The sequence below is a fragment of the Saccopteryx bilineata genome, chromosome 3 (genome assembly GCF_036850765.1).
Source record: "Saccopteryx bilineata isolate mSacBil1 chromosome 3, mSacBil1_pri_phased_curated, whole genome shotgun sequence".
NCBI lineage: Eukaryota > Metazoa > Chordata > Mammalia > Chiroptera > Emballonuridae > Saccopteryx > Saccopteryx bilineata.
The window spans coordinates 215,041,748-215,067,098 of record NC_089492.1 but is presented as its reverse complement, the minus strand read 5'-3'; the positions used below and the strand labels follow the sequence as shown (position 1 = coordinate 215,067,098).

General features: G+C 38.4%; 1 protein-coding gene, 1 non-coding gene and 1 pseudogene across 9 annotated transcripts in view; 2 read left to right on the top strand and 1 right to left on the bottom strand.

The window, feature by feature from the left end:
• SSX2IP (SSX family member 2 interacting protein) overlaps positions 1 to 25,351 on the bottom strand; it is a 45,867-nt gene that overhangs the window by 7,956 nt on the left and 12,560 nt on the right. For 5 of the 8 annotated variants that reach the window (XM_066268776.1, XM_066268781.1, XM_066268778.1 and 2 more), the window contains 9 exons: positions 18,027 to 18,157; positions 16,721 to 16,890; positions 16,072 to 16,284; positions 12,382 to 12,492; positions 10,215 to 10,350; positions 8,220 to 8,295; positions 7,962 to 8,139; positions 3,987 to 4,137; positions 1,981 to 2,117 (listed from right to left, as the gene is read on the bottom strand). In XM_066268776.1, the coding sequence (XP_066124873.1) occupies positions 1,981 to 2,117; positions 3,987 to 4,137; positions 7,962 to 8,139; positions 8,220 to 8,295; positions 10,215 to 10,350; positions 12,382 to 12,492; positions 16,072 to 16,284; positions 16,721 to 16,890; positions 18,027 to 18,069 (1,215 nt within the window). In that variant the 5' untranslated portion in view covers positions 18,070 to 18,157. Of the gene's footprint in view, positions 1 to 1,980; positions 2,118 to 3,986; positions 4,138 to 7,961; positions 8,153 to 8,219; positions 8,296 to 10,214; positions 10,351 to 12,381; positions 12,493 to 16,071; positions 16,285 to 16,720; positions 16,891 to 18,026; positions 18,158 to 25,351 lie in introns of all 8 variants that reach the window. The other 3 variants (XM_066268782.1, XM_066268783.1, XM_066268784.1) reach the window with 2 other exon arrangements.
• Positions 17,664 to 17,790, top strand: LOC136332426 (small nucleolar RNA SNORA40). Its single transcript, XR_010730690.1, has one exon. It is a non-coding gene; the product is annotated as a small nucleolar RNA SNORA40 (small nucleolar RNA).
• Positions 20,602 to 24,629, top strand: LOC136329989 (large ribosomal subunit protein eL6 pseudogene; annotated as a pseudogene).

The following is a 25,351-nucleotide window of genomic DNA, read 5'->3' as shown; positions in this document are numbered from 1 at the left end:
AGGTGACATGATCCTGTATATAGAAAACCCCAAACACTCTACCAAAAAACTAACAGAAACAATAAATCAATACAGTAAAGTTGCAGGATACAAAATCAATATACAAAGTCTACTGCTTTTCTACATGCCAACCATGAAACTTTGGAAAATGAACTAAAAAAAACCAATTCATTTTACAATTGCAACGAAAAAAATAAAGTACCTAGGAATAAAATTAACAAAGGAGATGAAGAACCTATATACTGAAAACTACAAAACATTAGTAAAAGAAATAAAAAAAAATGAAATGGAAAAATATTCCATGCTCATGGACTGAAAGAATCAATAGTTAAAATGGCCACATTACCCAAAGCAATATACAAATTTAATACAATCCCCATCAAAATCCCAATGTCGGTTTTTAAAGAAATAGAACAAAAACCATCAGGTTTGTATGGAATCATGAAGAACACCACATAGCCAAAGTAATCCTGAGGAAAAAGAATGAAGCCAGAGGTATCATACTACCTGACTTCAAATTATACTACCGAGCCAGGATAATCAAAACAGCATGGTATTGGCAGAAAAACAGACATACAGACCAATGGAACAGCTTATATGGACAAATCATCTTTGACAAAGGAGCCAAAAACAATGGAGAAAAGAAAGCCTCTTCAATAAATGGTGCTGGGAAAACTGGAAAGTCACACATGCAAAAGAATGAAACTTGACTACAGCTTGTCCTTATGCACAAAAATTAATTCAAAATGGATCAAAGACCTAAATATAAGATCTGAAACAATAAATTACATAGAAGAAAACAGGTACTAAGCTCACAGACCTTGGCCATAGAGAACAATTTATGAATTTGACCCCAAAGGCAAGGGAAGTGAAGGCAAAATAAATAAATGGGACTATATCAAACTAAAAAGCTTCTGCACAGCAAAAGAAACTGACAACAAAACAAATACACAGCCAACTAAATGGAAGGTGATATTTGCAAACAGCTCCGATAAGGGGTTAATATCCAAAATTAGAATTCACAAAGCATAAGGGGTTAATATCCAAAATTAGAACTCACAAAGCTAAGCAAACAAACAAGCAAATAATCCAATTAAAAATGGGGAGAGGATCTGAAAAGACACTTCTCCCAAGCAGATATACAAATGGCTAACAGAGATATGGAAAGATGTTCATCTTCACTAGTTATTAGAGAAATGCAAATCAAAACTACAATGAGATACCACCTCACACCTGTTAGGATATTATTAACAAGACAGGTAATAACTATTGGAAAGGCTGTGGAGAGAAAAAGGAACTCTCATTCACTGCTGGTGGTAATGCAAATTAGTACAACCATAATGGAACAAAGTATGGTGGTTCCTCAAAAAATTAAGACTAGAATTATCATATGACCCAGCAATCCCTCTACTGGGTATCTACCCCCCCAAAATAGAAAACATTGGTACGTAAAGACACATGCAGCCCCATGTTCGTTGCAGCATTATTCACAGTGGCCAAGACATGGAAACAACCAAAATGTCCCTCGATAGAGGACTGGGTAAAGATGTGGTACATATATACTATGGAATACTACTCAGCCATAAGAAATGATGACATAGTGACATTTATGACAATATGGATGGACCTTGAGAACATTATACTAAATGAAATAAGTAAATCAGGAAAAGTTAAGAACTGTATGATTTCACACATATGTGGGATATAAAACTGAGACTCAGGATATAGATAAAAGTGAAGCAGTTACCAGGGGCAGGGGGACATGGAAGAGGGGCGTGGGCGAGGGGGTGGGAACGAGGGTGTAAAGAGGGACAAATATAAGGTGACGGAAAATGACTTGACTTTGGGTGATGGGAATACAACATAATCAACAGTTCAATTACTAAAGAAATACTTACCTGAAGCTTATGTACTCTTATTGATCAATGTCACCTGCTTAATTTTCTAAACAAAATTTTAAAAAATGTAACTCATGTTTACCTGTAAAAGTTGTTGCTGAGTTTTAATCATTTCTTTACAGTGCTGAATTTCTAACTCAAGTTTTTCAGTTTCTTCTTCATGGTCTTGTCGTGAGATTACATCTTCATCATTAAAACCTTCTAGGTGTACCTTTGAAACTAACACAAAAGCAGTAATGTGACATAAGTTTAACAGTCACTTTTTAGTTTACGGTGTTTTTTTAAACACATATTTAAAAATCAAGGCTCTCAGAACTTTTCTCTTTCTAGAATCACACGGGTCTTCTAAAACAGTGGTCCCCAACCTTTTTTGGGCCACAGACCGGTTTAATGTCAGAAAATATTTTCACGGACTGACCTTTAGGGTGGGACGGATAAATGTATCACGAGACCGAGACAAGCATCAAGAGTGAGTCTTAGACAAATTTAACAGAGGGAATCTGGTCATTTTTTAAAAATTAAACATCGTTCAGACTTAAATATAAATAAAACGGAAACAATGTAAGTTATTTACTCTTTCTCTGTGGACCGGTACCAAATAGCCCACAGAACGGTACCGGTCCGCAGCCCGGGGACCACTGTTCTAAAAGATACTTATTTCCCTGTGCCCTTTAAAAATTTCATAAGCTATAATAAAATTAGTTATATTATTTCAACACTTGAAAAAAAATTGAAAGCAATGTAACTATAAGGAGTTTATGAAAACTATAAATTGGTACTCTTTTTGGACTAAATGATAGTCTTACAAATAGACTTTTATTGCCAACATTTAATTTGTAATTCACGTTTATTCAAGATCATGTCCTAGTTAAAAATGGACAACCTACATTCATAGAAGAGAAGAATAATTAACATTCATAAACTATGTTCTTCTGACTCTTCTTCAGAGATCGATGTGGTGCTACAAATCTTGCTCTCTGATCGAAAATTCAACAAATAGAAGTGCAAGCATACTTGCTATTCTAACAACAATGATCGACTCACTCAAATCAGAAAAATCTCACGTAACTAATTTTGGTACATATAATAATAGTTTTTCTCATTGCTCTTTATTATTAGACAACTGGTACTGAGTTTGTTATTTTTGACAATTTAGAATAATTTTTTGTTTGTTTTTTAGATTTTATTTATTCATTTTAGAGAGAGGAGACAGAGAGAGAGAAGGGGGGAGGAACAAAAAGCATCAACTCCCATATGTGCCTTGACTAGGCAAGCCCAGGGTTTTGAACCGGCGACCTCACCATTCCAGGTCAACACTTTACCCACTGCACCACCACAGATCAGGCTAGAATAAATTTTTTTTTTTAAATAAGACTTCATTAACTGAACAGGAAATTTTCTTGATGTAAAAGCATCCATACTTTAATAAATATAAAATAGGATATATTCATCAATGTAGATCCATATATACTATCTGTATTGTCAGGAATAAGTCAATTTGTTTATTTATGAATTTTTGGTTTTTTATGTGTTTTTAAATAGTCAATTTGTTTTTTTATGTATTTTTAAATAAATAAGTAATTGGCAAATGTAAGAAGTATAGAACAATATGTACCAAACTGTTAAACATAATGTCAAAATAAACAACACCTGGACATTCTACTTTATGTATTCCATGACTGATGTAAAAACATTGAACATCTATTATTTTGAAAATAATCTTAAAATGGATTATTAGGATCTTTCAAGTATGCAAATATCTAGAATGAGCAAAAGGTTCATACTTATACATGATGATTAATATTTCTTGATTTCCAAGATTTAGTAAGAGGCTGTTTATTTTATGCAGCTGTATACTGCATTTGAGTCACTATGTCCTCTTTTCAGAGAAAGACTCGCTCTGACAGCCAAGTGTACTTTTTCAGTGAGATTCAAACCTCCTGTCTAAGTAGACATCCTTGCTTTTTAAACCACCAAACTGAGCTAAAGCACTTCAGGCTTGAGCTCATAACATGGCTTTTTAAGTGACTGAAAATTTAGTTTACTGAGGGTCACTCCTCACTCTGCATGCATTTAGGCAGTAGTTACCTTGGTTATCAAGTTTTTCTACGTGATTTTTCAAAATTCTCCACTGTTTTCTGATGCTATTTGTAAGCTGCTCTCTCACGGTTTCACAAGAAAGGTCCCACATACTCTCCCGACTCAGTTCCCCAGGATCTTCTTCAACATCAGAGATCACCTACAAGAGATGAAAAGACCAGGATCTTAAAGTGGCTTTAGGTACTTAGGTAGTGATAATCAGACTGATTGTCAAATACCAAAATCATTTCTGTGTTTTATCTTAAGCATATATGACCCAGCACAAATACCTTGAGAAAAAGTAATTACTATCGAAGATAGAAATTCCCCAATTCAGGTCTTGTCCAAACCAGAATTTGAATCCAAATATAGTGAGCAACAAGAGTCATGGAGCTGTGTGAGGAACAGTTACTACTTGTCTAATGTGTTAGGTGCTTCATATGTTAATTAATTCTCAAATCATGTTACAATGTGCGGAAACCCAGGCTTCAAGAAGTAGAGTAACTTAACCAACGTCACACAGCCAAGAGGTAGAACTGAGACAAAGTTAGATCAATCTTAGAATGTCTCCAATCTTAGGCTATTCAAATAAATCTATGAAATACTCTCCCAAGTAAAAGCAACTGTTAATCTTATTTTTCTCATGTAATTTTAAAAAATAAAACTGGAGATTATGTTTGTGAATTCTACCAAGACATTAAATTATAGGGAAGTGTAGCAAACTTAATCCCTGCACATGATCAAACAGAATTAAAGCAGGAAGAAGAACATACAGAAACAAAAGTATCCTGAGTCTGAAGCAGTGTATCAGTATCGACAGTGTGAAGTCAGTGATGGGCTGTGGAGGTCAAGGTCTCCCAGGCAAAGCAGGCAAGAAAATGCCCAGGGTACAGCCCTCATTGTGACTCTGGTTCTTGCTAATCAATCTTCCAGAGCTATTTGCCTATAACTTTCTCTTCTATGTATTTTAAAAACACTACAAATCCATTATTTTTAAAAGATGTACAGAACTGCATATTTCCAAACTGAAACTCTAAAACCACAAAAATTAAAATAAAAAATCACAACATAAATTTTGAGTAAATTTTTTTTTGTAATTAAGTAAACAAAATAATAAATGAAACCTGGATGCTACCTAGACATTACATATTATTCCTCTTGCTATAATCCTTCAATTTTTTCTTAAAAGATATGGTTGGGCGCCCTGGCCGGTTGGCTCAGTGGTAGAGCGTCGGCCTGGCATGCAAGGGGTCCCGGGTTCGATTCCTGGCCAGGGCACACAGGAGAAGTGCCCATCTGTTTTTCCACCCCTCCCCCTCTCCTTCCTCTCTGTCTCTCTCTTCCCCTCCCACAGCGAGGCTCCATTGGAGCAAAGATGGCCTGGGCGCTGGGGATGGCTCCTTGGCCTCTGCCCCAGGAGCTAGAGTGGCTCTGGTCGCAGCAGAGCATCGCCCCCTGGTGGGCAGAGCATCGCCTCCTGGTGGGCAGAGCATCGCCCCCTGGTGGGCAGAGCGTCGCCCCCTGGTGGGCGTGCTGGGTGGATCCCGGTCAGGAGCATGCGGGAGTCTGTCTGACTGTCTCTCCCCGTTTCCAGCTTCAGAAAAATACAAAAAAAAAGAAAAAAAAAAGATATGGTTGGCCCTGGCTGGTTGGCTCAGTGGTAGAGCATCTGCCCGGCATGTGGATGTCCTGGGTTCGATTCCCGGCCAGGGCACACAGGAGAAGCGCCCATCTACTTCTCCACCCCTCCCCCTCTCCTTTCCTTCCTCTCTGTCTCTCTCTTCCCCTCCCGCAGCCAAGACTCCACTGGAGCAAAGTTGGCCCGGGCACTGAGGATGGCTCTGTGGCCTCTGCCTCAGGCACTAGAATAGCTCTGGTTGCAACAGAGCAACACCCTGGATGGGCAGAGCATCGCCCCCTGGTAGGCATGCCGGGTGGATCCTGGTCGGGTGCATGTAGGAGTCTGCTTGCCTGCCTCCCTTCCCCCTTCTCACTTTGGAAAAATATCAAAAAAAAAAAAAAAAAAAAAAAGAAAGAAAAAAGATATGGTTAAATTATTCCAATTTTAACAGAAAAAAGGATTTAGAAAAACATTGTTGGAAAACAGAAAAGATACTTAAGAGACTGTTTCTCCAACCTAAACATTTGAATTATGAATTATGCAGAAACTACACTAAGTAATGGGGAAGGGAGGGATTTAATTATCTGAGCAAGATCTCCTGAATTTATCACCTACTTTTGACAACTAAAAGCTGGTAATGAGAGGTTAGTATAGGTTGGGCCAAAAACGAAAGAAACCACAGGTGTAACAGAAACTACGTTAATCTGGAGAGGTAGTAGCAAATGTTAAGCACTGATGAGAAGAGAGAGACTTTCAGAAAAGGTTAACTAAATAAGCATGTCAAGCAGGCCCCAAATTGTAGAGTTTTAGAAACAGATAATATTTTTTAGAGGAAAAACAAAGGTAAGAGGTGGGATGGACTTATCAGTTGGACAGATCTCTGATACCACAAATAAATACCAGTTTCCCCCATATCAGAAAGTGGAGCATTCCTATGAAACCTTCCATAAAGCAAAACAGCGTAAAGTGAAGAAGCAATTGCTATTGATTTAAAAGCAAAAATCCTCTTCGTATTTCTTTTGCTTAGTGAAAACAGGTACTAATGTAGGTTTTCCGTAAAAGTTAAGTGGCATAATGCGAATTTTGAAGAACAGGAATACTTGTAGTCTTCAAATACAGGTTTAAAAAACAAATTTTGGTGACTTGCTGGTAATTAGCATTTTCTATCAAAATTGTTATTTTCAGATTTTAGTCACAAATCTTGAATCCAGAATTTAAACTTATATGTAAAACAATTAAGTTAAAAGGAGCTTTGCACCATTATGTGACTTGTTTTTTCAGACCTCTGCACATACTATGTTCTACCTTTATTAAATGCATTCCCATATCTTTTACCTCCGAAACACCTACCAACATTATTAAGAGCCAACTCAAATGCTCGGTGATGCTCTCCTTGACTGCCACAGCTGTCCATCTGATTGCAGTCCTATAAAAGCTACATAATTATTACTTCTACACCTGTGCCACTCCAAAAAGGAGCTTAAGGAACACCATGGCCTGAATGCTGTGCTCCCTCAAAATTCCTATGTTGAATCCTACCATCAACACGATGGCATTAGGAGGTGACCTTCAGGAGGTGATGAGGTCATGAGCAGGGCCTCTATAAAAGGGACCGGTGAGCTATCTGACCCTCTACACCACGGGAGAATACAGGAAGTATGCACCGGACCTGCCGGCAACCTGACTTTAGACTTCCCAGCTCCAGAACTGTGAGAAATAAATTTCTTTGTTTATAAACCAGTCTGGCACTTTGTTACAGCAACCCAAACAAAGACAGGGGAAAAGTTCGAATCTTTTTAGCTCTTTCTAGGGACTGGAACATAATGTACACTCAAATATTTATGAACTGAGTGATTATTTGGTTCCTAAAGTTAACAAAACTTTTGCTCTCTGAACAGTAGAGCCTGCTTAAGTGCACAATACTTAAAGTATTTAAAGAGTACTTGGCACAGTGGTTAAAAACACGAAGTCTCGAGTGAGACAGACTTGGACTCAAATACTAGTTCTGTCACGTGTGATAGATACTAGGCTGACTATTGTGCCTCAGGTGCCTACATCTATAAAATGAGGGTAATTATAGTAGCAAAAGCATCAAATTATAAGAATGAAATGATGTAATGTTTATAAAAATGCTTATCACAGTGTCTGACACAGATTAAGTCCTCAGAAAACAATCTCCATCATTTCTCAGGACACACCTAGAAACATCTGGGACATTTTCTAGGTTGTCATGGTGACTGGGGGTAGCAAAGCAAAGGTGTCCTGTCCAAAATATTAAGTGTCCCCACTGAGGATACCTATCCAGCGTTTCAATTGTTCTAATTAGCAATTTGAAGACTGTGAGAGAGGAAAGAGCCACTTACAGTTCCTGTGTTATCATCTGCTCTTTCCCTAGGTTTCTGCTTTTGGGGAGAAAGTAGAGAAATCATTTCCTTTTTCATTTGCTGAAGAACCTTCTTAAGTTCAGCATTTTCCATTAGGATTTGTTTCTGACGATATTCATAATCATTCAAGAGACTCTTATACATTTCATCTTCATTCCTGAAAAGAGAAACTGTGAGTATGAAAATGAGTACAGAGAGCGAAGCCCGGTGAAATGTACCCGTTCCCCTGGGCCTTACCTCGCCTCACTTTTCCCAGTCCTCCAGGAGCCCCTTTTCCCGTCAGCTCTCCCCACATAATTTAAAACTTCCATAGCTACAAGTAAGAACACACAAAACAAAACCAATTCTCATCACACACATTGAAGTGTTTAAAACCCCAATACACTCTTTAATACACCAGGGATATAAGTCAACCTGGTACACAGATTAATATTTGGGCTCAGTCAGCCCAGATTTCAAATTACAGTTCCATCATTTATAAGCACTGAGATCTCTGCAACTTATTTAACTGCTAAGCTTGTTTCTTCATCGATACAGGCAATAATGAAGGTATTTATCCAAAAACAAATTTTTGAAGAGCAAAAGAAATGTTAAAGCAGTTAACATGCCTAATAAGTGTTATTTTATTATCATTAATTTTATCATCAGGCATTGGCAAACTAAGGCCTGCAGGCTGGCTTGCCTGATTTTAAAAATAAAGTCTTATTAGAACGCAACCATACCATTTGTTTCCATATTGTTATGGCTACTCTTGTGCTACAATGGCAGAGATGAACTGTGGAGACCCCACAAACCCAAACATATTTACTACTTGAACTTTACAGAAGTTTGTCAAGCCCTACAGCATCATCAGCAGTAGAGCAGCTGAGGCCCACACAAGTGCTAGTGCCCCATCTGCACCAGGTGGAGATGGAGGCAGCTGGCACAAGAAGCAGAGATGAGAGGAAGCTCCTATGATTTTAGAGCTCATAAACCATGAACTCACTTCCAGCTGGGTTTGGTTTGGACAAGGTCAACAGCCAGGGCACCCCTCCATACCACAAGGGCTCTGCTCCAGAATAAAACTTTAAATAAACTTCTGGAAGCAGGTGATACATTTCATCTTTTAATTTTATTTCCTTCATGAATGAACACCAAGTTAACCAACCTTAAAAACCAATGAGAGTCCAAGTGTAGTTTAAGATTTATTACCACACAACATAATTAACAGTTCAAATGTTACAGAAATGTTTACCTGAAATCTATGTACTCTTATTGATCAATGTCACTCCATTAAATTTAATTTTCTAAATAAAATTTAAAAAAATATTTATTACCTCAGAATACCTAAAGATATTCAACCTTGTCTTAATTGCTTATTACACTTTCATTTTCCAGTAATTTTTAAAATAAAATATTTGAATACTGTATGTGCAGCCTCTGCGCTATACGGCACCATCAGTGGTACAGCCAACACTGAACTGCTTGCTGGTGGAGGCAGAGCCCTCTGTGTGACAGCCTGAGCTGTCCGCTCATCAGCTGTATGCAGGTCCAAGTTCAGGTTAGAGAGGCAGTTTAGGGGTATGACTGTATAATACAGGTTACAGGACAGCCGGGCGTCCACTGGGAAACCACGTTCCAGTAAATAAATGCATAGATTTCCTGTTCCTGAATCTTATCAGGGCAGCAAGACTATGTGTGGAGCTGTGCTTTGTGTTTGTGTAGATTGACTTCTTAATCTATGCTAATCAAGTCATAAATTAATTTTGAAAAGAATACTAGACAGAAGTATACCTTAGATACAAATATAAGCATCCTTTTGAACAGATGTTTCAAAAATGCACAGCTCAGGTAGGAACTCAAACTGACAAATTACTGATCTGATGAACAATTTTCTCAAAAACAGTTCTATTGATACTCAGAAGCTAATTCTGATTTTTAATATTATTGGTTCTTTATCATGGAAGATGAGAGTGTCCTCTGGCTTAGTTTTTCTCTATGGATTAATCCTACACCTGCCATGTTAATAAGAAATGCAATTCTTATATGCCACTAAAAGCAAAGCAAAATTACTATTTTTCACTCACCAGTTGTCTCAATATCTAGTTTATATGAATATATGCCATCTTTAAAATACTATATAAAGCCTGATAATAACACTTCAGGAGTTACTGTGCTCAAGGCTCTTACATTTATTGCTTGCACAGTACTAGCTTATTTCCCTTACCGCTATCTTAGCCAGCTGTTTCCTACCTATTTTTTTATCCTTCTTGTTCATAACAAGTTGATGTAGACGTTCCTTTAGTTTATTATATTCACGCTCCTTTCTCTTCATATCATGATTATATTGAGTAGCTCGACTTGCAATGATATTTTGTAATTTTTGTACCTGAAAAAAAAAATTTCTATCAAATGTGTCCCTTTCAGATTGATAAACCCAGTTGAAATTCACAAATTCAAAATAGAAAAGAGGTCCCAGAGTTCACTTCCCTATATAATAGTTTTTAAATTCTCGGATTATTCTCAACCTTCTTCATCTCGTGGTACACAAATTAATTACTAACATTCTGCAGCATATCAAAAGATCTATTTTGCCGAGCTGACAAAAAATACACTATTGGTATAATTTTGATTCATTTACACCAGACAGCTTTTAGGTTGACTGTTGTCATGTTTTTATTTGACAATCTAAGAGAAAAGAGGTCAGTGCCCCTGACTAAACAGTCAGGTAATACATGTTTTTTTTATTTTATTTATTTATTTTTTGTATTTTTTTGAAGTTGGAAACAGGGAGGCAGTCAGACTCCGGCATGTGCCCGACCGGGATCCACCTGGCATGCCCACCAGGGGGCAATGCTCTGCCCATCTGGGGCATTGCTCTGTTGCAACCAGAGCCACTCGAGCGCCTGAGGCAGAGGCCATAGAGCCATCCTCAGCACCTGGGCCAACTTTGCTCCAATAGAAGCTTGGCTGCAGGAGGGGAAGAGAGAGACAGAGAGGAAGGAGAGGGGGAAGGGTGGAGAAGCAGGTGGGCACTTCTCCTGTGTGCCCTGGCCGGGAATCAAACCCAGGACTCCTGCATGCCAGGCCGACGCTCTACCGGCCGGGGCCTAGGTAATACATGTTTTAAAACCTGCAGCGCATCAATGCGCCTGCTGCAGAGCAGCAATTGGAAATCGCTTTTCTACACTTTCCCACCTATGTCGAGACTCCTGTTAACTTCAAAGCCGAAACTTTATGGAAGTATGTAAGTGATTAAACCTTCATCTGAAACAAGTAGAATTCACCTGATCATTTGCAGTGACTTCCTTAAATGAATGACTTGAATCACTTTATTCCTTATCAATCTGTGACAAGGCAAATTAGCCATGGTACATGGCTGTAGGTGACCAGGTTCATTCTTCTCCAACCACACATAGTTCTCAAATTAGAGTTAAGTACAAATAGCAGCATCTGGTTCAAACATTTTCTTTCTTTTTTTTTTTTCCATTTTCCCAAGATTAAATGATTATTAAAAAAAGCACGCCACACTGTATAGAAATCAACATTCTCTTCAAACATTTTCTGAATATCTACTACTTACCATGTACTAGTGGCTTCTTAGGCAATTCTAATAAAGTTATGATATTAGCCACTTAATCACTATATTAATAACTAAATATAGGAAAATAAACCTATCTAAATAACTACAAGGTCTGTAAAGAAATTTGTCTGCTAACAGTCTTTAATTACAGTTAAAACAACATGTACAACACTGAAATTATAATATTTTTACAGCTATCACATGGTCAAGGATCAAACTGCAGAACAATTACGACATAATCGTTTCTTCTTACATAAATTAAAAAATAATTTAAATTCATCAACTTTATAGGTCCAAATACTAAAAAACCAAAGCTATAGGCCCAAATACTAAGTAACCACTAAAGCAGAAATGAGATTTGAAGTATGATACTTTTAGCCTCAGAAATGAGATTTTTTAATGTGAATTGTTTTTTTTAAACAATAACTCTCGTGCTCAGTTAATCAAATGACTGCTTGATTGGATGAACGATGTCAACACTGAAGATGGGGCAGATATTAAGTATGGGTAGGCAGAGAGTGAACGGTCTGCACTGAAGCACCCCTGTGCTTGACAAGTGACAGTGCATGTGCCCTCAGGAGATTTGGTAGGGGCGCTAGCTGCAGAGCCTGGACTGCCGGTCACACTAAGCCAATGGATCCGCTCGCAGGGGGTGTGGGAGGTTCCTGACCTCAGCAAATATGATACAATGCTATACACAGAAGTCTACAATACAATTTGACACAGGGTGAATAAATTGGTCTTTCTTGTTTAAAGTAAAGTAGCTCTTATGGCCACCTCAAATTATATATTTATAGAAAGTCACTTAAACTTAATCTGCAATAACTGACAACTCACCTCATCTTTCTCATTTTTCAGTAACTGATGCAAATTCCTGTTCTTGCACTGAAGCTGTCTGTCTCTTTCCTGAAGCCCAATCATTTCTCTCCTGGAGGTTTCCAGTTGCTCCTAAAACATTCATATGCACTTTTGATTAAAATTAACATAAGATTCAGAGCAAGTGAATTCTTAAAACATTCGTAAAAACAAGCTAAAATTGAAGTTTGGAGGTACACAAAGTATTTTTAAAGCACTTCTGAAGCTCAATACTATAAAGTTATACAATTTATTTAAATATCAAATTTTATTTAATTTACTTACAAAATGTTTATGTATATTCAAGAGCTTCAATGTGGATTCCCTGAAAGGCTCTTCACTTATTCGAGTGACATCACCACTGAATATTTTAAAACTTCTTTTTAATATTTTTTAACACTTCTGTCGCACACTTTGAGAAAGAGCCAAAAGTGACTCAAAGCTAAGTCTGAAGACTGACCAAGCAAAGTGGAGCACTTCAGGCCAGAAAGGACGGGACTACAGCGCAACACCCCTCCCCCTCGCAGGTGGTCAACTCTGAAGGTTTTCCCCCCAGGGAGAAACGGAGTGATGCTAGAATCAGTATGGGATGAGATGAAGACTTCCAATTCATTCTGCACATTTCTGGAGAAACTGCGCTAAGTTCTGCATGAAGTCACTGCAGCATTTTTTAAATATTCTTTATCTTTTTTAAATATAAAAGCCACTTAAGTTACGTCATAACAGACACAATGATTTGCACAATCTTTATAACAATGGATCCCAAAAAGATACAGACAATTTAGGACTATAACTTGGATAATTCAAAGGTTGTCAAAAATTCTGGCATCTTCTTGTTTAAAACTTCCTATCATGCCAGACCATTTTGCATGACTGGACTTGAAGCCTCTGGGTCCGCTGACATGCCCTACAATACATCCATCAAGTAAGAGATTAGCAGGTGTCCCCAAACTACAGCCCCCTGAGGCCATTTATCTGCCCCCCCACACTTCCGGAAGGGGCACCTCTTTCACTGGTGGTCAGTGAGAGGAGCACTGTATGTGGCGGCCCTCCAAAGGTCTGAGGGACAGTGAACTGGCCCCCTGTGTAAAAAGTTTTGGGGACCCCTGACCCAGAGTGATTATCAACACTCTACCTGAACTCATCACCAACCCTGTAAATTTGTCCTCTGCCCTCCTGCATTTCTTATCTTAGAGGATTGTACCACCATCCTCAGCAAACTCAAGTCAGAGACTTGAATGGTATCTTAAATTCATGACTCTTGTTCCCCAAATGATTTTTCATAAAATTCTACCCATTCTACCCCCCTAAGTTGCCCTTATATCTCACTCTATCTCCACTGGCACTACCTTCATTCAAGTCCAAACCCTCCCTGGTCTGGTGACTGCTACGGCCTGCTAACAGCTGTCCTTTACATCAGGTTTTCCTGAGCCCCCCTCTTTTCATTCCAAATACAAATCCACACCTCCCCCTTATAATTTCTCCACTCCATAGCCAGATTAATATGTACATGATACCTTCCTCCTGTTTACATTCCGCAGTCCCTCAGGTGTCTGCACAATGCCTTTTGTATCATCAGGGGCCTGGATCCCGGCCTCACCACTTACCACTCATGCACCATATACTTCAGCTCCTACACAGCTATATGCTATTCTCTGAGTAAAATGTTCTCTCATGCCTCCATGCTTCTACACAGGTTATATGCTCTGCCTAGAATGTCTTTTCTAAACACTAGCAAACACCAAGAACAATTAGTGAAGCAAGTAATTATGATTCAGTGTGTATCCTTCCACTGGACTATAATCTCCTAGCAAGCAGGGACTAGGTTCCACTCATCTTTGAAACCAGTACCAAGAATACATCAAATTTTGCTCAACAAATTGAATGAAGCATATGCTATCTAGAAACTCTTCAAGGACAGATTAGCAACTTTTTCCACTGAACATACATTTCTGTCCACAGTTGACTCAGAATATCTGATTTTGACCTAGGTCAAATTCTAAATTAGAAGGTATTTTGTAAAATACTCCATGCTATGCAAAATCCTAATAAATGACCACTTCTTAGAGGAAAGGTTCAAGAGTCCCAAATCACCAATATCATTAGTAGCTATTTATAAGACACTTGGCCAATGGTACCCAAATATAAAAAGTTTTAAACCTTAAGACTAGGGTTTACAACTCTGGGTCAGTCTAATTCATAAGAATGTCTATGAGTCTCTCTGATTAAGACTAAAGTAATATCCACAATTTGCAGTCTTTTAATAAAGCCTGGAGAATACCATCCACCTTATCCAGCCTACCAGAGCTCCCCAATCTGCCAAGATACAGAGTTGAATAATCTCTATCTCCTAGGCATAATGGATGTACAAAACATAAAAATATTAAAAAGAAAACATACTGTTATTATGTGCATGAGCTAGAAGACAATATAAAATAGCATTAGGCAATGACGGGCTGGTAGGGGCAGGTGTTACTGAGGAGCTAAGATACTTCTCTAAATCAATTACCAAAACGCTCCCCCTGTTCACATATGGGCCAACTGCAGGCCACTTCTTTACCTTACATTCCCTACTAAAGGATTTGCAAATACGTATTACATACAGAGATCCTATTACTTCCTAACAGAGTTCAGAGATTCAGGATACTAAGTGTTTGTTTTGTTTTTTTTAATTATTATCTGTTCTTGGAGTGGGATGGTCAAGCGGGAGGGGGGAGAGGCTATAATAGAAGAAAAATAAGTAGAGAGGCATAGACCAACAGCTGAAAAACTAAAAGGAAGCTGGTTCTCTGGGAGTGTGCAGATTCAAAAGCTTTTATTTTCACATGTAAGAAAACCCAAAATAGAATAGTATCTTTAGAAAAAAATTTTGCCTTGGATTGATTCTATTACACTCTTCATAATATAAGTCCCTACCATACTGTGACTTTGACCGCCTTCTTCCCTCTCCTCAAATAGATGAAAAGGAACTAGATAAAAAGAAAACATAAAAGAAAGGAAAGAACAAAAGCAAAGCCGAATCCAGCAATAAATGTTGTATAGTTTAAGGTAGCAGGTCAATGGCCCTGTGAAAAACATTTCCTTTGGAGAACAAATAAGCAAGTTTGCAATAGCCCTCTTCTATGGTCTTCTCTAGAGCACCAGACTCTAAGAGTTAGGAGTTATCTGGCCTGCTTCCATTGTTAAACTTTCTAGCAACTTTGGCATAGGTATCTTCTATAATATCTTTCTTGAAATTAAGTGATACAGCTTCTCACGATAAGATTTCGGTGTAAGTTAAACAGCTACTTTGTTAAGCACAACTGAATGGGGCAAGGGAATCCTTATTTATTTTCCTCTGATATAAATATTTCCTAATTAACTTTCTACAGATTCAACAAGTCACTAAACAGTTCATAAAATCAATGTTGTCAATATAGATATCACAAAGCAATACGAAAGATCTACACAAATTACTTTAAGTTCACTTTAATTTTAATTTTTAAATGATTGTGTTAACATGGTTTCAAATGTCCCACTCAATAAAACACTTTATAAGTGTTTTAAGTTCACTTTTACTTACGCATTTAAAAAAAACTAAAAAAATAAATTCAATTTGATAAAGCTAATGAAAATTTATAGTTATCAAATTACGTAATGGGACTGAAATTCCAATTGACATGCAACTTCTACCTTAAGTTTTGCATAGCAGTTCTGTAGATGGTCCATATCACTTCCCAGTTTCAGATTTTGTGTTTCCACATTTTCCTGAGCTAGCAGGTTCTTCCGCTGAAGTATAAGTAGCTCATTCATACAATTTAAAACAGCAACTATATTTAATTTTCTCTTTGTCTCTTTACCTTTGGAGTCTTCATATAATGAAGGAAAACCGAAAGTAGTCAATTCCTGGTAGGAGAAAAGTTTCCTGAAAGTTGGTTACCAGACAACTTAGTAAAAGAAAAACAAAAGTCTTTTCTAAGAAAGAACTAAAACTATCCTGAGATAGTTACAAAAATAGTAAATATCTCAAAGGATGAAGAATTGAGAGAACTGGACTCTTCGGTTCTGCTCTGCAATCAGTCAGAACAAGGCTCTCAGTTTCTAGCTCAGTGAAATGAGGGTGAGGTGCCAGAGGGGTGGAGGCGACCTCATCTAAATAAAAACGTTTACCTCGTATCTAGACAAGTGGTCACCAAGGGATCTCCACAAATCTAATACAAGTCCTGGACCAATACTCAACAATATACTGGTCATGACAAGTGTTCTTATAACTTTATTATGTTCTATTACAGAACATGATTTATATACAATAGCTTCTTAAAAAAACAAAAATCTATGTTACCTGATCAAGATATGAAATACTTTGTTCAATATTCTCTTCTGTGCAGAAGGCACTGAAAAAACTGTGCACATTTTTTGATAAAGGAATTGAAGAACATAGCACTTGCTGTGAGTATAAACTTGATGGAGACATCTTTGTTTCTGAGGTATATTGAGAGAGATATTTGCTTTCTGAAAGAAAAAAAGCACTTATATAATTTATAAAATGCATGCAATGTTAACATAATCTTCATTACCAAATATTTTGAATTATACGAATTTTTTTTTTTTTCTTTCTGTATTTTTCTGAAGCGGGAAACGGGGAGAGACAGTCAGACAGACTCCCGCATGCGCCCAACCGGGATCCACCTGGCATGCCCACTAGGGGGCGACGCTCTGCCCACCAGGGGGCGATGCTCTGCCCCTCCGGGGCGTCGCTCTGTTGCGACCAGAGCCACTCTAGTGCCTGGGGCAGAGGCCGAGGAGCCATCCCCAGCTCCCGGGCCATCTTTGCTCCAGTGGAGCCTTGGCTGCGGGAGGGGAAGAGAGAGACAGAGAGGAAGGAGAGGGGGAGGGGTGGAGAAGCAGATGGGCGCTTCTCCTGTGTGCCCTGGCTGGGAATCGAACCCGGGACTTCTGCACGCCAGGCCGACGCTCTACCACTAAGCCAACCAGCCAGGGCCAAATATTATTATGTATTTTCAAAGTTGGTTTTTGTATGGAAACTAAATACATTTTCCAAAAGATACAACTATATATTAGTGGTGCTCCTACTAGGCATGGTAAGCTACAGCATGCAACCTTAATTTACAGTGCTTTCCAGTTACGAAAATAACAGACAAAAATCACTTGTCCATGTGCTCAAAGTTTATGTGATTAAAGAAATATATCAGAGAAATGTATTAAAGTAGCCAATGAATTTATTTCAAATGCATAAAAACTTCCTCAAAAATAGTAACAATCATAGCACCTGTGTTTGTCTTTGTTTGATTTGTGGGCAAAGACTACATACAGGTGCAAAAAATAAATCCTCTTTTGCAACCCAGAACTCATGGTGCAGTATGAGTTTTGATACATATAAGAAGGAACATGATAAAAAAAAAATAGTAACAATCAGGTAATCTATCACCCATCCACAGCATTTACCCCCACTAATTATGGTCTATTCCTTAGTGCTCCATAACACTGAAGATGGGAATCAGACATTTTACAATAACTTGTGTCTCCTACTAGTCACATTTTCAATATTTGTGGTAGTTATTTTTAGTTTCATTGGAATCACCTTTAAAATTACTGCTTTAGTTTACAAGGATCTGAAACTGAGTTACCTGCAGACAGACCTGGATCTGTGACAGTCATCCAATCTCCCATAGCAGTCTCCAGGGCCAGGGTACCTGAGAAACCGGGTCAGCAGCGCAACACTAGTCCAGCCGCTGTCCCTCCTCTATGTAGGCATCTCCTGAAAAAGCAAATCACAGAATAACAGCATCTAATTAAAAATAGGAAAGCAAATATAAAACCAATGTGTAAGAATTAGTTCTATGTGCTCAAAATAGAAGGATTTTTGCATCATTTACTCTCATGTACACTGACATACAACATGGCACAACTCAATAATTACTGTGTATTGTGCACGTGTAAGTGTGTGTGCATGTGTAGAGATCAAAGTTACAGGTTTCTCCAATTATACGAAGGCATGTACATTATTTAATATACAAAGTACATGGAACATAATTTAACTCACAATATATATCCAAGGAAAATGATTGTTAAGTAATAAATTATTTCTATACTATATCCTTTAAAGTAATGTATAATTTTTATTTATATACTATTGATAAAAAGGTAAAAAATTCTTGGCCAGCATTTCCATTTTTATTTTTGTAAACTATATTAACAACACATTTCTTTTTTTTATAGAGACAGAGAGAGGGATAGATAGGGGCAGACAGGAATGGAGAGAGATGAGAAGCATCAGTCATCAGTTTTTCGTTGTAATGCCTTAGTTGTTCATTGATTGCTTTCTCATATGTGCCTTGACCGTGGGCCTTCAGCAGACTGAGTAACCCCTTGCTCGAGCCAGCGACCTTAGGTCCAAGCTGGTGAGCTTTTGCTTTTTTTTTTTTTTCCTCAAGCCAGATGAGCCTGCGCTCAAGCTGGCGACCTCGGGGTCTCAAATCTGGGTCTTACGCATACCAGTCCGACGCTCTATCCACTGCGCCACCGCCTGGTCAGGCAACATGTTTCTTTTTAATTACAATTCCCAGTGTTGACACAGATATAGAGAAACGAATGCTCCCATAAACTGCTCTCCAGAAAGATTATATCAACTTAGGCTACTACCAAGCAATTTGGCAGTATATCTCAAAATTCTTAAAAAAAAAAAATTATCTAAAATTTAATCCTAATAAAATGACAATTTGTACAAAGATTCACCTATTGTTCTTTACAATATAAAAAGAACAGAAATAACCTATGTTCCACAGTAGGAGATTATTTAAATAAGTGACACATTTATGCAACAGAACACTGCAACCTTCAACATAACCAAGCAGAATCAGGATGGCAAGAAATGTGCATGAAGTAGATTAAGAAACAACCTTTTTAGTCTGCCATTCATGTTTCCATTTCTATAGAAATAACTGAAGATAAAAGTATTTCCCCATCTTAAAAAGTACAATGAAACTATAACTGGCAACTGGAAACTGATTTCAAGGTCAGGGATAGGAGGAGGACAGGTGAAGATGGAACTACACAGGAAAACATGTGCCAACATTTTAGATAGACGCTTGTCAGCTACAACAAATTGTGGCCAAAGGGAAAGCAGGTCCTGTGTTGCTACATCTTTCCCCTTTTAAAAAAGTTGGAATTCTGGATTTTGTGTGAAATCTCCCAATCTTTAAAATTAGAAGCCAATAAAGCAAGATTAACTATACAAATTAGCCTGTGGAAAGAGGGAGTGACTGGGAGAGGAATATGAGAAAGCCTTCTATATCTTGATTGCAAGGTGGTTACATAGGTATACACCAGGGGTCCCCAAACTTTTTAGACAGGGGGCCAGTTCACTGTTCCTCAGACCATTGGAGGGCCAGACTATAAAAAAAACTATGAACAAATCCCTATGCACACTGCACATATCTTATTTTAAAGTAAAAAAACAAAATAGGAACAAATCCAATATTTAAAATAAAGAACAAGTAAATTTAAATCAACAAACTGACCAGTATTTCAATGAGAACTATGCTCCTCTCACTGACCACCAATGAAAGAGTTGCCCCTTCCGGAAGTGCGGCGGGGGCCGGATAAATGGCCTCAGGGGGCCACATGCGGCCCGCGGGCCATAGTTTGGGGACCCCTGGTATACACATTAGTGTGGTTCATCAAATTGTACACTTAAAATCTGTAAATTTGACTCAATATAAGTTATACCTCAAACAACAAAACATATTAGTAAGCCAAATAAAAATGTGTCTTTAGGTCAGATCTCGACTGTGGATCACGCGTTCACAACCCTGTTTTGAATATGTAAGACTAAGGGGAAATATTCCCAATACAATGTTAAAGTGAGATGAAATTTTTCACTCATCCAATAGATTTTTAATTGTGCTACTATGCGCTATCTAGATACTCTATTCTAGGCACAAGAAGTTCACATTCTGGTAGGGATAGAAACAGACAAGTGAGGAATAACTTAAATTAACATAACAATAGGAGGGTGATAAGAACCATAAAGAAAATAAAACCCCTAACATAGTGTATGGAGGGTGAGGGTATCCAGATTAGTCAAGGCTGCACTGAGATGCTGACATTTGAACTCAGACCTAAATGATAAAGGGTCAGCCACAAGATAATCAATGACCAGAAAAGCCCAAGTAGTGGAAAAAGTAAGTACAAAGATCCACGATGAAAATGAACTTTGTAAGTGCGAAAACACAGATCAGTACATTTGAAGCACAGTAAGCAAGGATAGATGACAGCCAGTTGAACTTTTTCTCAATTGTAATAAAATGCTATTGAAGCAGTTTCAGCAAGAAAGCAACATGATCTCCTTTAGGCTTAAAAAAAAAAGATCTCTGACTACTCTGACCCCTGAGTAGATCATAAGTGAGCAATAGTGGAGGCAGAAAGAAGCCACAGTTCAGGCAGAAAGAAGCCACAGTTCAGGCAAGACCAGTGCTACACTAAAGTTCTAACAGTGGCAGCACAGACAGGTGGATAAATTAGAAATGTGTTCTGGACACAGAACCTTCAGGATTATATAGGTAAAAAAGAGCTCAGATGATTCCTACATCATACAGCAGAATGCTAGTTATACTGATGCAAATAATACTATGTGTGTATCCCATGTATAATGCAACATACACATATACACAGAAGGTCATCCAGTCCGGTGCTGACCTTTTACCATTTTCCTACTCCTTTTGTAATTCCCACTGTCCTTAAGTGGGTGTCTCCAACAACAGGATGAGCAAGATGAAGGTTGAGTTTGCATCAAGACAAACAATGATTTTACTTTTGGCTTTTAGAGATAGGAGCCACAAGCAAAACACAGTCCAAGGGACAATAAACCCATCCACTCTAACCCAGCTCCATGTTGAATACGTTATTTAAGTATCTAAGCTTGAGTTTTCTCACTGGTAAAATTGCCATTATTATGGCTCTTATTTCAGTTTCCCCTGGGAATTAAGTGAGATCATGCACATAAACCACCTGGCATATGGAGTTGATTCATATCAGTTGTTATCAAGATGCAGATCTGGGCCCTGGCTGGTTGGCTCAAGTGGTAGAGCTTTAGCCAGCATGTGGAAATCCCAGGTTCGATTCCCAGTCAGAGCACACAGGAGAAGCAACCATCTGCTTCTCCACCTCTCCCTCTTCTCTTTCTCAATCGCCCCTCCCACAGCCATGGCTCATCCAGCAAGTTGGTCCCAGGCGCTGAGGATAGCACCATGGCCTTTGCCTCGCCTCAGGCACGAAAATGGCTCAGTTGCCAAGCAATGGAGTAACGGCCTGAGATAGGCAGAGCACTGCTCCATAGGTGGCTTGCCGGGTGGATCCTCATTGGGGAGCAAGCAGGAGTCTGTATCTCTGCCTCCTGCCCCTCAATTAAAAACAAAAAAGATGCAGATCTAACTGTTTAAATAACAGGATTCTAAAACTCATAACAAAATGCACTGTTGTTCTTAATAAAAACTGAGCATAAATCCTTAGAAGATCTGCCTGACCAGGCGGTGGTGCAGTGGATAGAGCGTCGGACTGGGATGCAGAGGACCCAGTTTCGAGACCCCGAGGTCGCCAGCTTGAGCGCGGGCTCATCTGGTTTAAGCAAAGCTCACCAGCTTGGACTCAAGGTCGCTGGCTCAAGCAAGGGGTTACTCGGTCTGCTGAAGGCCCACGGTCAAGGCACATATGAGAAAGCAATCAATGAACAACTAAGGTCTCGCAATGAAAAACTGATGATTGATGCTTCTCATCTCTCTCTGTTCCTGTCTGTCTGTCCCTGTCATCCCTCTGACTCTCTCTCTGTCTCTGAGAAAAAAAAAAAATCCTTAGAAGATCTGAAGACAGATAACCTTATTAAAAAAACTCATTAGGCAGTGGGTTAATTTTATTATCATTAAGAAGGAGGGATGGACAAGATCAGAAAAAAACAGACATGGCACCTTTCCAAGTCCTTTTTCCCCCATTCTAGATATTTGAAAACAAGACATACAGTCCCCTAAGTGTCTTTTCTCCTCATATAGAAAGATCATCAAACACTAAAACGTGTCCATTGCATATCTATTCTTTATAATTATAAATTTAAGTCAGTTATACTTTCTCTGTGAATTTTAGCTCTCCAGTGTTCACAGGTTTAGACAGTATTTGTTGCTTGTCCTATTAACTAAGAAACAACTGCTAAATATTCCGGTCTTGTTAAATGTTCACAATGAAAACCAGAACTTACTAACATTTTATGATTTCACACAATCTAGAAGTTTCCATGTCCTCTTCTGTTAAATGATACAACTAATTATATACTACAAGGCTTGTGATAAAACCAATTTATCAAAAAAAGGACTTAATACTCTTAATACATATACCAAAACCAAGAGAATAATTTAAGCAGAGTATTCTATTCTAGCTCAATCACAGCTAAAACTTCAAAACTTCAATGTTAAAGACTACAAAGTACTTTTTATGAAAACATTAAAATAAGTCTATAATAATTTCAAAAGCAAAATAAAAAAGGTAAAAGTGTCTCTGATTTGCATAAATCTAACACCATCACAGGTTTATATCAACTTGAAAGCTTCGGAGCGGCCAAGGGGAACTCTGTTAAGATCTGGTGCGAGGACCCAAATGAAGTTCCATGTCACGTATCTGTATGTGTACATATGTAACACATGTTAGTATATATTAACCAAGTCATAGTAAACCATTAAATAGCAGACATGATCATCCATGACAAGTCATATAAGAACAAATTTGGTTATGCTAGCATTGTTACTATAGTTTCACTATAGAAGAAAGGAAAACAGTGTTTTGGTTCAAGTAATCTGTAATCCCCAATTCTTTCTATATACCAATGCTTAGGACAGCTGCTTTGCTTCCAAGATAAGTAAAAATCAAAAGTGAATTTTCTTAACAAAAACTGAAGCTTAAAGTATTTAAACATCTTGTAAATATATTTCATTCATCTAAGATTTTTAGGGAACAATCTTGAAATGTATTAAAGCAAATAAAAACCTGTAAGTACTTCGTAAGTAAGAATTTATTTTTTTTGAGAGGAAGGGAAAGAAAGAGGGGCAAGAGAGAGAGAGAAGCATCAACTTGTCCCACTTAGTTGTGCTATTGATCGCTTCTCATTATGTACCCTGACCAGGGCTGAAACCAGCAACCTCCTTCCTGGAGTTGAGCTGGTGCCCTTAAGGTCAAGCTCTGACTGGGGCTCAAATTGGTGACCTTGTGGTTGAGACAGCACCCCCGTGATCAAGCTGATGACCCTAGAATCAGCAACCCCAGGATTTAGCCAGTGACCTCAGGCTCAAGCTGGTGACCACGGTGCTCCAGGACTACATTTTATCCACTGTGCCACCAGCCAGGCCATAAGTAAGAATTCTTTCTCTTCTCTTTCCCACCTTGCAAGATGGTTGGTAAAAATACTGAGAAACTGACACTAAGGAGAAAACTGAAGCCAAGAAGGTTGATGCTGAAGGCAAGGTTAAGAAGGGTAACTGCAAGGCCAAGATGCCTAAGAAGAGGCAGCCCCACTGCAGCCAAAACCTTGTCAGAGGAACAGGCAGATATTCCTAGTCAGCGATGTATATCCATAGCAGTTAAATACAGAGTAGAAAAGAAAGAGGAGCAAGTTCTTTTGACTGTCACAAAACCAGACAGTGGCAACAAGAATGGTGGGAGCCGTGTGGTTTTCACAGAATGCCTAGGTCTCATTCCACTTGAAGAAGTGCCTCGGGAGCTGCTGAGCCAGGGCTGGGAGCTCTTCAACTGGCCCGTGAGAAAACTGCAGCCAGTCACTCCCGGGACCGTTCCAATCACCCTCACAGGAGGCACAGAGGCACAAGGGTGGTCTTCCTGAAGCACGGGAGCAGTGGCTTGCTACTTGTGACTGGACCTCTGTCCCTTAATCAAGTTCCTCTGCACAGAACACACCAGAATTGTGTCATCGCCACCAAAACTGTTATCAGTGGTGTGCAAATCCCCAAACAGCTCACTAATGCTCACTTCAGAAAGAAGCTGCACAAGCCAGACACCAGGAGGGTGAGATCTTCGCCACAGAGAAAAATACAAGATTGCAGAGCAGCGCAAGTTTGATCAAAAAGCCGTGGTTTTGCAAATTCTGCCAAAAACCTCAATGCTCCAGTGCCAGTGCTACCTCTGCTGTGTTTGCTCTCACAAATGGGATTTACCCTGACAAACTGGTGTTCTAAATTCCTTACAAAGAACTTACTTAAATAACTGATCTATTTAAAATGAAAAAAAAAGAAAAAGAATTCTTTCTCCTATTCAGAGAGACAGTTTTGTTTCTTACTGGTGGATAACATGTACAACGTTCGCATTTAATAAACTTCCTTATCCCAAGTATTCTCAATGTACATTTCAATAAGCCTTCATAACAGAAAATCTTACTGATTGCAGTAAAACGGCAATCATTGCAGAAAAATATGTAATATCTTACTATTTCTCAACAACTACTTTAGTTTCCTCTATGTTGCTCTGGGTCCCAAATACCATGCCATATACCTCAGGTGTAAAATAAGAAAGGGTACTCTGGTTTGTTCTGGGTAACATGGCTTTGCAAAATGTAAGAATTATCTAGTAGCACTTTCTAGGTTAGAACCCTGATAAAACTGAGAAGCAGTGAGACATTTAAACTTAATATGACTGTACCCTTTCTGAATAAAAATAAAGATTTTACTACGTTTCATAAATCTATCATTTTTCATGTCAAAGAATTTCTTTCATATATATTTATCTATATTATAGACAGGAAACTTGAGCTCAGGAAAGTCAACAGCATTACCTGAAGTCACATTTCTAATTGGCTGTGAAGCCTGGACATATATATCTGTCTTCAAAACCGTGCTCTTTTCACTTTATCACTACTCAACCTTTCAACACTGTACACTCCAATCAATCAATCTATCCACCT